The sequence below is a fragment of the Lissotriton helveticus genome, chromosome 12 (genome assembly GCF_964261635.1).
Source record: "Lissotriton helveticus chromosome 12, aLisHel1.1, whole genome shotgun sequence".
Lineage (NCBI taxonomy): Eukaryota > Metazoa > Chordata > Amphibia > Caudata > Salamandridae > Lissotriton > Lissotriton helveticus.
In genome coordinates, this window is record NC_136073.1 from 645,491,348 (window position 1) to 645,506,450 (window position 15,103).

General features: G+C 41.6%; 1 protein-coding gene across 1 annotated transcript in view; it reads left to right on the forward strand.

Moving 5' to 3' along the window:
* Positions 1–15,103, forward strand: part of LDHD (lactate dehydrogenase D) — a 480,635-nt gene that overhangs the window by 149,863 nt on the left and 315,669 nt on the right. Inside the window, exon 4 of the mRNA XM_078670717.1 lies at positions 8,095–8,236. Within this exon, the coding sequence (XP_078526843.1) occupies positions 8,095–8,236 (142 nt within the window). The remainder of the gene's footprint in view (positions 1–8,094; positions 8,237–15,103) is intronic.

The window sequence follows — 15,103 nt, forward strand, 5'->3', positions numbered from 1 at the left end:
TGGATTATGAATTATTGTTTTAGAATGTCTTTTATGATGAAGAATCGCAATAAAGACTTTTTTTGACTTTGACTTTGATAATGTTATATCCTGAGCAATACGAGAACCTATTTGTCAGAACAAATAATTGTGTGAGACAAACAGTGGAAGAAAGACCCTTTTCAGAGTCCTATACATGTGGGTACTCTATGCCTGCAATACTTGGGGCCATGGACAATTGAGGGGGGCTGCTTCTGCTGGAGATTGTGGGATTAAATGTATACTCTTACACTCCACATCCAACGCCTTTCTGGAGTAAGATGTTAAAAGGAAGTTGAGAGAGCCACGGGGTCACAATTAGTGGGATGCCGAACTCTTGCTGCTTGATAGTCGATCCTTGACAATTCAACTTTTCCATAATAGAAATAGGGACATTATCTCCCATATGCTCCTAGCCTAGAAGCAATCTCTCCTTACTTGATGGGCTCCACACTGCCTTCCACAGAAGACATGTGGCTGCAGAAACTGTGTTGGATATTAGGAATGAGAAAGATGATCAAAACAGCCCATAAGAGGGTAAATAATTCAGGGAATATCTTATCATCCTTTTAGAATGTTTGCGTAGAGAGCTCAAGAAACTGCAGTGCCATAGAAGATTGCGAGCATTGCACATTCTTGATAACTCTAATAGTGATCTTTATTAAACAATCAAGGGAGAGTTGCTTCATTTTAAAAAGCCATTTTAGGCCACTTTCAGCCTTTTTAAGTTGTGCTGGCCATTTTAAGAAGAGAGGGGCGTATGCGGATAGAGAGTGCTGCTAGTAGTCACTGGACGGCCCTGAGTGGATGTTTGAGACAGAGCTGGTTTGGGGACATAGTGGGGCCTGGAAGGGAGAGATGAGTTCCGGGGGAAGGTAGGGAGTGGCAGGGATCTGGAATTGGGAAATGGACAATGTTGTGGATGTGCATCTGTCAATATGCTACTGAAATGACACTAAAATGTTTTGAAACACAAAGCACTGTTGTCCTAATAAGGACCCTGGATACGAGTATTTGTGTACCTATTTGGCCCAAAAAAACATCATGTTCTAACCTTACAGCACGCATCTGGTCTTATTGACCCTCTATGCTGTGAGGCTGAGCAGTCAACAGGCTGTGAATCTGTAGATCCCAAAATGTAGAAGCCCTGTAAGAACAGGAAGCCAAACGTTCTCATCTTTACTAGGCCTCCAGAAAACTGGCTGTATACATACACACCTTATTTAATCAGCTATCCGGCATTCACAACCTCGAAACAGGGAATCATGAAGTTCAAAACAAATATCCTTCATGCGCACCCACAGACCCTAATTGTGAATACTAACTTCAAACACGTCATACCAAAATGACACTTCTCTTTTATTCTACATGACTTACATCAATACTTGGACGAAGTTCTTGCTACTTGCATACCCTTCCTCAACAATTTCAGCAATTCCTACAGGTATGAGGCTTGTTACATCACCACAAGTAACAACTGGGGTTGGCTCTAATCAGTACGGCTGAGCCTGTACAACAACATAACAGAGAAAGGATGCCAATACTGATTTATAATTCAAAAGACCTTATCTCATCCAGAAGAAGTGTATAACTCAACACTGGGAAATGCTATTTCATAGCTCTTTATTAGAAACAATTTTAGAAAACACAGAATGTTAGGTTAATACCTCAATTCATTTGACAAATTGCTGTAAAAGTTGAATAAAGAAAGACGCAAAAGGATGAAATCACAACCATACCATCACTCTCATCACTACTCAGACATGTCACAGTCAAACCACTAACATTCACACATTCATACACAAAACTCCGCACGACCTGGTGAATTCAGTACACCAGTGTGAGGAGTGGTGGGTCTGCTCAATAATCAAAAAATAATCAGATAACAGTTTATCTTAAGAAATACACTCCTATTGATACATAATAATCAGTTTTTGAAAGAACCTAATGTTCTACAACGGTAGTGTAAATTAAATCCAGTGCAACATCAATCAGCACACGGATAACATCAGCAGACCGAAACAACGGCCTACGCGTTTCAAATCCCTGTAGTTCACCAAGGATTCTCCTCAGGGCCAGCGTTATTCTGAGAAAAGGAAAAAAGGGACCTGTGTATAGAGACTTAACAACACAAGAACACTAATGTGCACTACTATACCTCAAAGACAACCAAAGCTTACCCTATTCAATGCGTCAGTATAAGAGCAGTAACACTGCTCTAGGTTCCTGCAGAAGTAGAAGTAAGAGAAAGAAAGAAAAACCAGTATAAAAATAACTTAAAAAATAGGTTCAGCCTATCTCAACACTGCTCTCACTTGAAACAAGTAGAGGTTTACCTCTGGCCAGGGTGGCATGTCACCAAGGCTTAAACGAAGGAGTCATTTATCTTGCGCAGGACCTGCGGGGCAAAAAGCTTTTTAATATCCAAAGCTTTTGGGCTGTGTTAAAAGTAATCAGAGCACGTATGTAAGGGGCGCTTTCTTACCAAAGGATGGTGCTGCGAAGGCGCCGTAAGAAATCAGCGTGGCAGGGCAATTGGATCGTTCAAAAGCGAGCCAAACTGTAAAACACAAGCAAAATGTTGTCAATCTAGACAACAAGAAGCCACAAGGGTCTAAGTTATTTAAACACAGATTTCGGCATTTGGCAGGGCGTGGAACTTACAGAGACTGGTGTCAACGTTTCTCGTAATAGCGGGCAGTGGGAACTAATCTCTCGCGCATGCGCATACAAAGTGAGCAGTGAAAGTGAAGTTACTGCTGTATAAAGGTATGCCGCGAGTGAAAAACACGCCCCTTCGGAGATCTCTCATAGTGGCAAGAACTAATCTCTCGCATATGCGCAAAATGAGAAAAGCTGTTTAAGGGCCGCGAGTCAAAGAACACCCCTACAGAAGGACCAGGGGTGGTTGTCAACTCATACAGACTGCAGTGTGACACGTGGGAGGCATGAATCAGGAGGGTGACAAGTCCGTGTAACTGTGTAAAAATAAAAAATAATAAATAAATAAGTCAGCTATAGTAGAACCAGAAAGATTAGAGTTTATACATTTCAGACAATTCATTAAGTCCGGTTACGGCCGTGTCGAACTTGACAATAAGGAGTGCCTCTCGCTTGGAAAGTTTAGAATCCAAATCTCCACCGCGTGGATATTTTTCAACTTTTGAAATAATGGTCCATTTCAAATGACTTATTTGATGTTTGAGTCTATTCCAATGATTGACTAGTGGTGCTGTTTCAACTTTGTTTTTTATTCTTGACTTATGTTGGGAGATTCTCTCGCGGATTTTTGGTTGGTCTTGTATGTTGCCGATGTATAGAAGGCCACATGGACACAATATTCCATATACAACGTACTTGGATTTGCAGTTACTGAACGTTTCGTGTTTCCACGAGATGCCATTATGTTGGAATAACGAACCCTCCATGGTAATATCACAACAAAGGCAAGTGCCGCATTTATGATGCCCTATAATGGGGGCTAAACCCAGCATTTGTCTTATCGAGGGTTGTGGGTCTTGTACCATTGCAGCTCTCACTACATGATTGGCAATGCTTTATTCCTTTTTAAACGCGAAAAGAGGCGGCTCTTTTAAGCTTTCATCCAAGTTTTTTATCAAGTGCCAGTTTTGTCCAATTAACTTTTTAAATTTATTGGCGTTTGGGCAGTAAGTTGTCACACACACTTGGCGTTTTAACTGGGGTTTGTTTTTGCGCTCCAGTAAGCTTTCTCTGGGGGTCCACCGCGCACGTTTCATACAGTTACGTACTAACTTTCAAGTGGTTACAACTAGATACATTTTGCTTCTCCCAGCCAGTCAATATACCAGAGCAATAAAACTGAGTGTCTCCCCTGCTTTCCTGCTCTGGTCATAGCCTATTAACTTGATTCTTGATAATGAGCTTGGGGAAAAATGTAATCACCCATATGTGCCATAGTGTTGTGAACCATTTTAGATCACTATTGTAAATTTCCCGATTCATACCCTTATATAGGTATAAATCGCTATGTCCTTATATAGGCATAAGAATCATAACCATATTTAGACATAGCTCATGCAGTCCAAATACGGCAGGGCAACTTCCACTAGTTCCGAAAATCTACAACGATTTCATGGAAAACTCAGCTTCAACGACTAGGGAATTCCCCTTGCTCGAATACTGACTTGTTCAAGAACTCATTGTGTTTTCAAAGAACTGAGAGTCTTTACTGTATGTATTATATTATAGAACCAGTTTTACGATTGTAGGAGTTCATTTCTTATGCTTGAGAAAGAAGACTGTTCAATAAATCATTTTATTGAAAACGCCAGTCTTTCTATTTTCTCTGCACCTCTGGTGAAACGAAGCGTGCACGATTGACTGAGTGAAATATCTATCTATTGTTTCCACGACTCTGAAGATACGTTTTATCTTGGGGAAACAAAGTTGTCATGTTTATGCGGTTGTCAGAGACTAGTCCCTTCTTGTGAATTCGAGAAAGTTTCTAGTGACCTCTGAGCTAGCTGGCACTCACAATTAAGTCTAATATATTCGATAGGGACCTAGTAGACATAAGTCCTACATTACATCTATAGGATATATTATTCCAATGCACAGAGCCTATTGGGAATATAGGAACTACACTACAATAGTACTGTTAAACACACAGAAATGTGAATAGCCTGAACCACAATGATTTCTCTCATGTTCTCCTTAACACTACACACCTCCACTTGGAGACTCTGAACTCATCCTACGAATAAAGTACTCACTATATTGCTTACCCTTGCTCCCCTTTCCACACATAGGAAGAGCCTATCTAAGAACAAGTGGTTCAAAGATAAACCTCATCTCTTGAAATACCAAGCTAGAGCACTGGAAAGTTGCTGGGATAATCTGATTGCACTGCATGCAAATCACATTCCAGAGCCACAAAGGAATGCTGCCATGCATGTATTGCTCAGTATGACAATTAGACAAACAAATACTTTTTTGTCTTCTTGGAGGTGGTTCCCCAAACATTCTTCAATCCTCCTGGTGCTTTCAAATAGTCTTTGCAACAACTTCCTAACATTCTTAGTCAAGAAAATCAATACCTTGTGGTATGTCATCTCTTCCTCTGGCACTCAGTCAAAGGAAGCTCTCCCCAAGACCTTTACTTTTTATGCACATCAGGTTTGCACCAATAACAGAGGATGACATAAGACTGTGATGTCCCTCAAAAACATTAAACATAGAACTGGCAACGTCCTGTTAAAGTGGTCCCCTTTGGTACCTCTGTGCTTGTGCCGTTGGTCACCAGTTTGATCACTTGTCTCTCTCTTGCAGAACCATACCACAACTTCTCAAGCATGCTACTGTCATTCTATCCTAAAGAAACCTGCAGCAAGACCTAGACAATCTAACAAATGACAGTTCTACCTCAAACTGCCTTGTGTTGCAATGGCAGTGGAAATAATAGTATACAATCAACCCTCTCTTCATCTAGAATCACATTTTCTCTTCACCTTGCAGTGACCTTCAGTCAGACTTCAGTCCCTCTAAGTGTATTGATTCAACACTACCAAATATTAGGCAATAAAAACCTAATACCAGAGACCAAGGCATACCCTTTACCCTAATTGTGCTTGTTGTCTAGGAGGCATTTAACACAGTTGACCAATGTAATGCTCTTGTTAATCTGAATCACCCCGAAGGCATCATCAGCAGAATGATATGCTGGGTTTCCTTTATTGTCTTTCCACAAAAGTGTACCATCAGTTCAAAATAGGTGAATGTTGTTTCAGATCCTCCATTATCAAGTTTGGATCCTTGAGGAGTTCCACCTTATCGCAACCTTATTCAACATCTACATATCCTCTCGTGCCAAGATCCTGGATTTCTTTTCAACTGGGTATTACAAATATGCCCACGACAAGCAACTACATATTAGGCTTGAGGTCCATTATTGAAACTTATCGACATATCACAGTGTCTTCCCATGTCCACTAGTGGAGGCAAAAAAACTGGTTATGTCGAACGATGGTAAAAACCGTTATCCTGCTCTGGGACAATGGCAGTCCTGATCAGTTGCCTTTTGCATGGCTCTAGAATCTGGGCTCACAACCCCCACCCGTCTAGCCACTTATAAAAGCCCACAAGCGTGGTGAGTTGTCCGAAAACAAACTCTCCTTCCCTCTTCATTTGAATACTTTCTGCAAATCGTCTTGTCATCACTTACTTCTGCTTAGAGTTGAGCTTCCCCTCATTACCCTTTCTCAGAAAAGCTTGGCAGTGCTGATCTATCTCCTGCTTTGAATATGGCAAGTTCCTCATTCGATCCCACCCAAGGGAAGGAGCAATCTTCAAGTCCCTCTACATCTCCCATCAAGCTGTAAATGGTTGCTTCCTGGTCTACTAGGCCAAGTTCTTTAACCCTTTTCACCCATCCATGAGACTAAGATCTGCAAATCTCAAACTAATAGTCATTCAGATACAAGATTTTGGTGCAAGAATCATCACTCACTCACTCCCAGGCTCAAAACGGGCTTTCTCAGATTCAGAAAGCTTTTCCAAGAAGAAATAGCCCGCTCCACAAACTAGCTGTTGCTATTTGTTTGTCCAGCCTAGTCCGCTAGTTAGACCCTAAATCCAGCCTTGTTTGCCATCTAGTTAATGCTTATATCTAGTTTGGTCTAATTGTTCTAAATATTTACCATCTTGTTACCAACACACAAGGCCATTTGGTTTGAGTTCTAACTGTTGCGTATACTCTAACTGTTGTTAGTATGTTGTATTTGGCCGATAGAGCTTTGAGACTATCACCTGCTGGTTTGCAGCGCATTTGCATATACCTGTCCATAGGTTACTGGTATGTTCAGGGTGCAAAGCATTTTGCACACATACAGGAGAAAACATCGGTTTAACAGTAGAATATCTTGCATATGATCTTGTATATTTCGTAATCCATTCTGTGCTTGTGAAGACATGTCAGCACTACTGACCCTAGGCACATGCTCCTGCATTCGATACATCAGCGACTTGTAATTGTACTATTCGGTGTAGTGCGATGCAAAATGTTGAGACAAGCATAGGGCCCTGCCTGTGTATTATCTTCGTGATGGCGACATGCACAGATCTTTTGATGAATGAGGGCCTTCTACAGACTCTTCGCTGAACATGCATGGTTTCCTTTACTGTTTTCCTTGCACTCCTAGGAACATTATGGGGTTCTGGTTCATTAACTTGATGTAAAGGTCTAAATGGAGATTTGGAACTAATTAGTGCTATTTTTGAGGTCTTTGGGTGTGTACATTGATGTTGGGGACTAACTGGCTTGTGTCAGTGCTATGTGCTTTAGTAAATGGAACAACGAACAGGATAAGGTCTGATCAGAAGAGAATTGCAGGCTTTTCGAGGCCATGCTCTTGGTGGTTCTTGGAAAAGTCCTCTATCTTACATTTAAGTCACAGAAATGTTTAATCCTTCCTATAACTTAGACAGATTGGGAGTCAATTACCTTACATAAAAGCAGGCCAGATCCAGAATCTTTTCTAATGAAGGACACTAGATCAGATGGTGGCAATTCGATCTTACAGCATGCTATAGACCCTAGAGGTGATTGACTTTGCAGGGTTGTGCTGTGCACATCTTCTCACTCCCTCAGAAGCAGCCATCAAACTCATATGGTGTCATCATTGCAGATGTGTTCGTCCTGTATGGTCCTCAGTGGTATCTTTCGTTACATGAACTATTGCTTGTGGTTATCAAACTGATTTATTTTCTGTGCTACAAAATACTTTCGTCCCTATATGAAACAATTCTAGATCGACATGACATTTTCTGGGATTGATATGAGGACACTTTGAGAGAACCGCCTACGTTCTGGGTCACGGTACTGACAAAGGCAGTACTTTGCTCCCTAGGAGGACTTTACGCAGACTCAAGGAGCTCACGGCTGCTATTTGATAGAGGCACACCTGTTTACTGTTAAACTAGGAGTGCCCTTGCAAATAGTGGGTAGTTTCCGATAGTGCTATGCAGTGTTGCGTAGTCTGCCATTGAGGAAATACAATTGGATTTGGTCAATCAGGTGTTTCTTCCTTTTCCTGACAGGGTGGTGTTTGCTTCAATCTGACAAGAATGGACCAGGTGTTAGATTTAAACACCGAAGACTTCCACGTCACAGTAGAGCCCGGTGTCACCAGGAAATCACTGAACAGCTATCTACGTGACAGCGGCCTTTGGTTCCCCGTGGGTAGGTCCACAACTATAGTTACTAAACTTATGTCATTACTGTTTGGATGATAATAGATGACTCCCATTTTCTTGTTGTTTGGTGTTTTTCATAGCCGTTTCTGTTTGTGGTTTCTGTTTCTTGTTACCGGATCTGTTCTTTGTAACTCTGCAATTAATAATAGTTGAGAAACAGTAGGAAACACTTCCTGGGCAATGGTGGTGAAGTAACTGAAATAATGATAAGAGATCTAAGGGCCTTATTATGAGTTTGGCGCAACAGTGCCGGCGCAACGCTGGATCCGCTGTGCCAAATCCACGTATGGACCGCAGGCCGCATTATGAGTTGAACTTGTAATCCGGTGGCCGGTCCTTTGCCCTTCCCATGGCGGTGCCTGGAAAACAGACACCGGAATCGGAACAGCAAAACACACAAGATGATGGACGGAATGTTGCACAATGGAAAAATATTCACCCCCAGTCACAGATCTGGGTTTAATTCATCATTATTTTGTTCACCAAGCCACCCTAGTTCAGACATGGCCATATGCAAATTAGTCTTGACCCTGTGTCTCATGGGAACAGTCCAGACCGAACTGCCAAGTCATGTCTTCCCTGGACCGGAATCAAGCATCCTAGGACCGGTTTCTGGCTATCAGCCTTCATCAGCCAGGATAGCTTGACTCCAGTGGCGTAGTGAGCACAGGACCCACGTCTGGGCATACCCTTCCCACATAGGGTGAACAGCAAAACACACAAGATGATGGACGGAATGTTCCACAATGGCAAAAAAATCACCCCCAGTCACAGATCTGGGTTTAATCCATCGTTATTTTGCTCACCAAGCCACCCCAGTTCAGACATGGCCATATGCAAATCAGTCTTGACCCTGTGCCTCATGGGAACAGTCCTGACCGAACTGCCAAGCCATGTCTTCCCTGTTTTTGCACCGGAATCGGAACGGCATGAAAGTTCCAGGCCGACTTCGACAGTGAAGTTCGTGCCGTGCTGGAACTTGGTGGGGATATAGACAGGAATATATCCCCATGACGAGGGCACATGGGGGCCCTGACAAGCCTCTTTGTTTCTGCACCACCAACTTTTTTATGGCTGGGATATTCTGTCTATGATACTGATGTTTCAGCCTCTATCCCAGATTTCGGTGAGAATAACCCTAAGGCTGCTGGGCCTCATGGCCTCCTGCAGCCTGCTGGTGGACCATGCCAGATGGCATCTGCAGGCTTGCAGTGGGACCTGAAATTCCAGTGAGCGCAGTATCAGGGCACTCTTTCTGACTATGTCTAGATCTCGGAGGGGACTGTGCAGCAACTGCTGTCGTGGCTCATGATGGCTCACGAACCAAACTTGGGCCAGAGGTAGATCCCTCTCCCTTCCCCAACCAGACCTCACAGTGGTGACAGATGCGTCACTCCTGGGATGGGGCGGCCATCTGGCAGAGACGGAGATCAGAGGCATCTGGTCTTCGAGCGGAGTACAGGCTCCATATCAACCTGCTGGAGCTCCGGGCGATTCGTCTGACTCTGAAGGCATTCCTTCCCTCTCTCAAAGGGAAAGTGGTGCAGGTGTTCACAGACAACACCACCGCCATGTGGTACTGCAACAAACAGGGCGGACTGGGGTCGTGGACATTATGTCAAGAGGCTCTTCGTCTCTGGACATGGCTGGAGCATCAGGGCATGACCCTGGTGGTTCAAAACCAGGCAGGTTCTCTGAATGCCAGGGCGGACAAACTCAGCCGCCTGTGCCTGGTGGATCATGAATGGCGTCTTCACTCAGAAGTGGTGCAAGGTCTCTTTCAGCAGTGGGGAGAGCTTTGGTTAGATCTGTTTGCCACCGATGAGAATGCGTAATGTCAGCAATTCGGCACATTGGAATTTATAAGGCGGCGATCGCTCAGCAAAGCTTTTCGTTGCGAGTGGCGTTGGGGCCTTCTGTACGCTTTGCCACTTGTACCACTTCTGCCCAGAGTACTGAAGAAGATCAAGCGCGACCCAGCCCACGTCATTCTTGTGGCTCCGGACTGGGCCTGAATAGTGCATCTGAGCATGGCCATCGATCCTCCACTCAGACTGCCTCTTCGGGAAGATCTTCTGTTGCAGCAGCAGGGCAGGGTTTTTCACCCGAACCTGTCCAGCCTCCCCCTCCTTGTGTGGAGATTGAGCGGCGACAGTTGACAGGTACTGCTCTGAAACGTCATCTTGACAGCCTAGCATCCCTCCACTAAGACGGTATACACCTGTCGATGGAATAAGTTTGCGGCATGGTGTACAGGAAAGGCAGTGGATCACCTTCATGCCCCTCTTTCAGAGGTCCTATTGTATATACTCTCTTTGGCCCAGCAGGGCTCTGTCCTGGGGACTCTTAAAGGCTATTTTGCTGCCATCTCTGCTTTCTTTTAGCTACCAGATCAGCCATTTTCGTTCAAGTCCCCTATTGTAAATAGATTCTTTAACCCCTTCGACGCTCATGACGAGCTGGGCTCGTCATGGCGTAGCCTCCTCGCACGCTCATGACGAGCCCAGCTCGTCACGTAAAGTGCGGTTTCGCAAAACCCAGCATACGGGCGGAATTCCGCCCGCACGCATGCGGTTAAGGGGATTATTCATCTCGTTCCTTCTTCTCCCTTCGTAATGCCCCAGTGGGACTTGAACCTAATCTTAACCTATCTTATGTCCGCTCCCTTCGAGCCTCTTCACAATTGTACTCTCAAGCTTCTCATTCTGAAGACAGCTTTCCTTGTTGCCATCACCTCTGCTAGCAGAGTGAGTGAGCTCCAAGCTCTTTCTTTTAAGCCCCCTTTCTTCTCTGTGCATCTGCACAAAGTGGTGCATAGGACGAGACCTTTGTTGCTTCCCAAAGTAGTTACACCTTTTCACATTGGACAAACCGGTACACAGTCAAAATATCGAGATGAAAATTTCGACCTACCAAAATATCGTGTTTAAAATTTCGAAGGTACAGAATATCGAAGTCAGGAATATCGTAGGACAGAATATCGACCCTGAGGTAAGTAATATCGAATTCATTAATATCGATGTAAGTAATATCGAAGTTAGTAATATCGATAGCATATATATCGATGTAACTAATTTCGATGTTATTAATATCAATATTTGTATTTTTTTAAAGATTTTTATTATGTATGTGTTATATGTTTTTGTAAAGTATTTACATTAATTTATATTATATGTGTATTATTTTTATATATTAATACATATATTTTTAAGCAAATTATATGTTTTAGTACCGGAGCGGGTTGTGGGTTTATAGGGGAATAGGGTGGGTAGTAATTTAATTGTAATTATTAATTGGCAATTATTTATTTTAATTGATAAATTAATTATTTAATTGGTAATTAATGTTAATATTTATTAAATGTTATGTTTTAGTACCAGAGCGGGATGTGGGTTTATAGGGGAATAGGGTGGGAAGTAATTTAATTGTAATTAATTAATTTTTAATTTAATTATTAATTGGCAATTAATTAGTTTAATTGATACATTAATTATTTAATTGGTAATTAATGTTAATTATTATTAAATGTTATGTTTTAGTACAAGAGTGGGTTGTGGGTTTATAGGGGAATAGGGTGGGAAGTAATTTAATAGTAATTATTAATTGTCAATTAATTATTTTATTTGATAAATTAATTATTTAATTGGCAATTAATGTTAATTTGTATTAAATGTTATGTTTTAGTACCAGAGCGGGTTGTGGGTTTATAGGGGAATAGTGTGGGAAGTAATTTAACTGTAAATAATAAATTTTTTATTTAATTATTAATTGGCAATTAATTATTTTAATTGATAAATTATTTATTTAATTGGTAATTAATGTTAATTATTATTAAATGTTATGTTTTAGTACCAGAGTGGGTTGTGGGTTTATAGGGGAATAGGGTGGGAAGTAATTTAATTGTAAATAATTACAATTATGTCTAATATATTTTGTAAATATTTATTAATTGGCATTCCCTACTGTTGAACCCTTTGGAGTTGGAATAGTAATTTTTCTCCCTACGCTATCCAACGCTTTCCCTACTGTTGCACCCTCTGGAGTTGGAATAGTAATTTTTACCCATACGCTATCCAACGCTTTCCCTACTATTCCACTCACTGGAGTTTGAATAGTAATTTTACCCATACGCTATCCAACGCTTTCCCTACTGTTCCACTCACTGGAGTGGGAATAGTAATTTTGACCCACCCGTTATCCAACGTTTTCCCTACTGTTGCACTCTCTGGAGTGGGAATAGTAATTGTTACTCTTACGCTATCCAATGTTTTCCCTATTGTTGCACTCATTGGAGTGGGAATAGTCATTTTTACATACCCGCTATCCAACGCTTTCCCTACTGTTCCACTCACTGGAGTTGGAATAGTAATTTTTACCCACCCGCTATCCAACGTTTTCTCTACTGTTGCACTCTCTGGAGTGGGAATAGTAATTTTTCACCCTACGCTATCCAATGTTTTCCCTACTGTTGCACCCTCTGGAGTTGGAATAGTAATTTCCCCACCTACGCTATCCAACGCTTTCAATACTGTTGCACCCTTTGGAGTTGGAATATTATTTTTTACCCATACGCTATCCAATGCTTTCCCTACTGTTTCACTCACTGGAGTTGGAATAGTAATTTTTACTCTTACGCTATCCAATACTTTCCCTAATGTTGCACTCATTGGAGTGGGGATAGTAATTTTTCTCCCTACGCTATCCAAATCTTTCCCTACTGTTGCACTCTCTGGAGTGGGAATAGTAATTTTTCCCCCTACACTATCCAACGTTTTCCCTACTGTTGCACCCTCTGGAGTTGGAATAGTAATTAGCCAATCTACGCTATCCAACGCTTTCCATACTATCGCACCCTTTGGAGTTGGCATAGTAATTTTTACTCTCACGCTATCCAACGTTTTCCCTAATGTTGCACTCATTGGAGTGGGAATAGTCATTTGTACATACCCGCTATCCAATGCTTTCCCTACTGTTCCACTCACTGGAGTTGGAATAGTAATTTTTACCCACCCGCTATCCAACGTTTTCCCTACTGTTGCACTCTCTGGAGTGGGAATAGTAATTTTTACTCTTACGCTATCCAACGCTTTCACTAATGTTGTACTCATTGGAGTGGGAATAATCATTTTTACATACCCGCGATCCAACGCTTTCCCTACTGTTGCACTCACTGGAGTTGGAATAGTAATTTTTACACTTACGCTATCCAACGCTTTATCTACTGTTGCACCCTCTGGAGTTTGAATAGTAATTTTTACCCTTATGCTATTCAATATTATTTATATTTATTTATGTATTTAAGATGTTACATAATGTTGTATTTAATTAATTTTAAAAATATTGAAAGTATATTTAATTGTTGTTATTTATTAAATATAATTATTTATTATTATTTATGTTATTATTTTATGAGTGTTGATGTATTTTTAAATTGTAGTATTTGTTAATATTTTATAATTATTTAAAAAATAATGTATATATTATAAATATTTAAGTATATATTATATATGTAATTATTAATTTTAATTAGTAAATATGTATTATTTATTCTTTTTAAACATTATAACACATTTTAACATAAGTTTAAAATATATATAAGTACTATTTACTTAATTTTACCTTTGTTTTAAAAAACGATATTTTTTATTACGATATTTTTAACATCGATATTTTTGTTTCGATATTTTTGTACTTACCATGTTGTAGATAGGGTGTCGATATACTTGCCTTCGATATTCCAACGTCGATATTTTCAGCCTCGATATTCTGTCAGAGATTCGGACAAACCATTACTTTGCCCACCTTTTTCCCACCTCCGCACTCTTCCAAGGAGGAGGAGAGACTCCACCGTCTGGACCCCAAACGTGCACTGTCTTTCTACCTTGGCCCCGCAAAAGATATCCGGGTGAACGATCAACTCTTTGTTGGCTATGTGAGTGCCAAGAAAGGTCGGGACGTTCAAAAATGGACCATCTCTAGATGGGTTGTCCTTTTTAGTTAAATATGCTACGCTTTGGCGAAGGAGGAACCACAGTGTGGTTCCGTGGTCATTCTACCAGAGCTACTGCGTTCCACTCCTTGACATTTGTCAGGCAGCGACGTGGGCATCTTTGCACATGTTCACCAGACATTACTGCCTGGACAGCCAATACCGGAGGGACTGCTATTTTGCCCATTCTGTCCTCCAGGACTTTCTCATTTGTGAACTTAGTTTGCAGACTCCTCCGGAGTTTAGTATTGCTGGGGTATCTATTCTTAGATAAGGAGTCTATAACTAACAGTCCCTTTCAGATGAACAAGTTACTTACCTTTGGTAACGATGTATCTGTAAGAGACATATGTTGATTATAAATTTGTTTAAGCCCCACCCATCGTCGCCACTCTGCGAACTGATTTCTAGGGACAAGGAATCCCTTGCAGGGCCCTAGTTTAGCGCACCAGAGGTCAGTATCCTGCATGGCTCTGCGCTTCTGGCAAGGAAAGTCTTGTCAGAACTGACATCAGTGCGCAGGGGCGGTGTCTAAATAGACACTGCGATGTCATCGCGGCGAACACGACGCCGATGACAGACGCGGAGTCGACCGACACCACCTACCAACGCTGAGGGGTACTGCTAAAAAAAAAATCTCCGGATACAGTCTGACACCTGGGGAAAATTCTATGGTAAGGAATCTATAACTAGCATATGTCTCTTACAGATACATCGTTGCCGAAGGTAAGTAACTTGTTCTTATAGTAAATTCGCCTGACAAATTGTTGTCTCTAAACCCGCCTTTCTGGCCTCTCAGGTGCCATCCCACAAGAAAAGCGGCTGGTTTTCTGGGTTTTTGTATCTGTCGAAAAGAGTGACAAG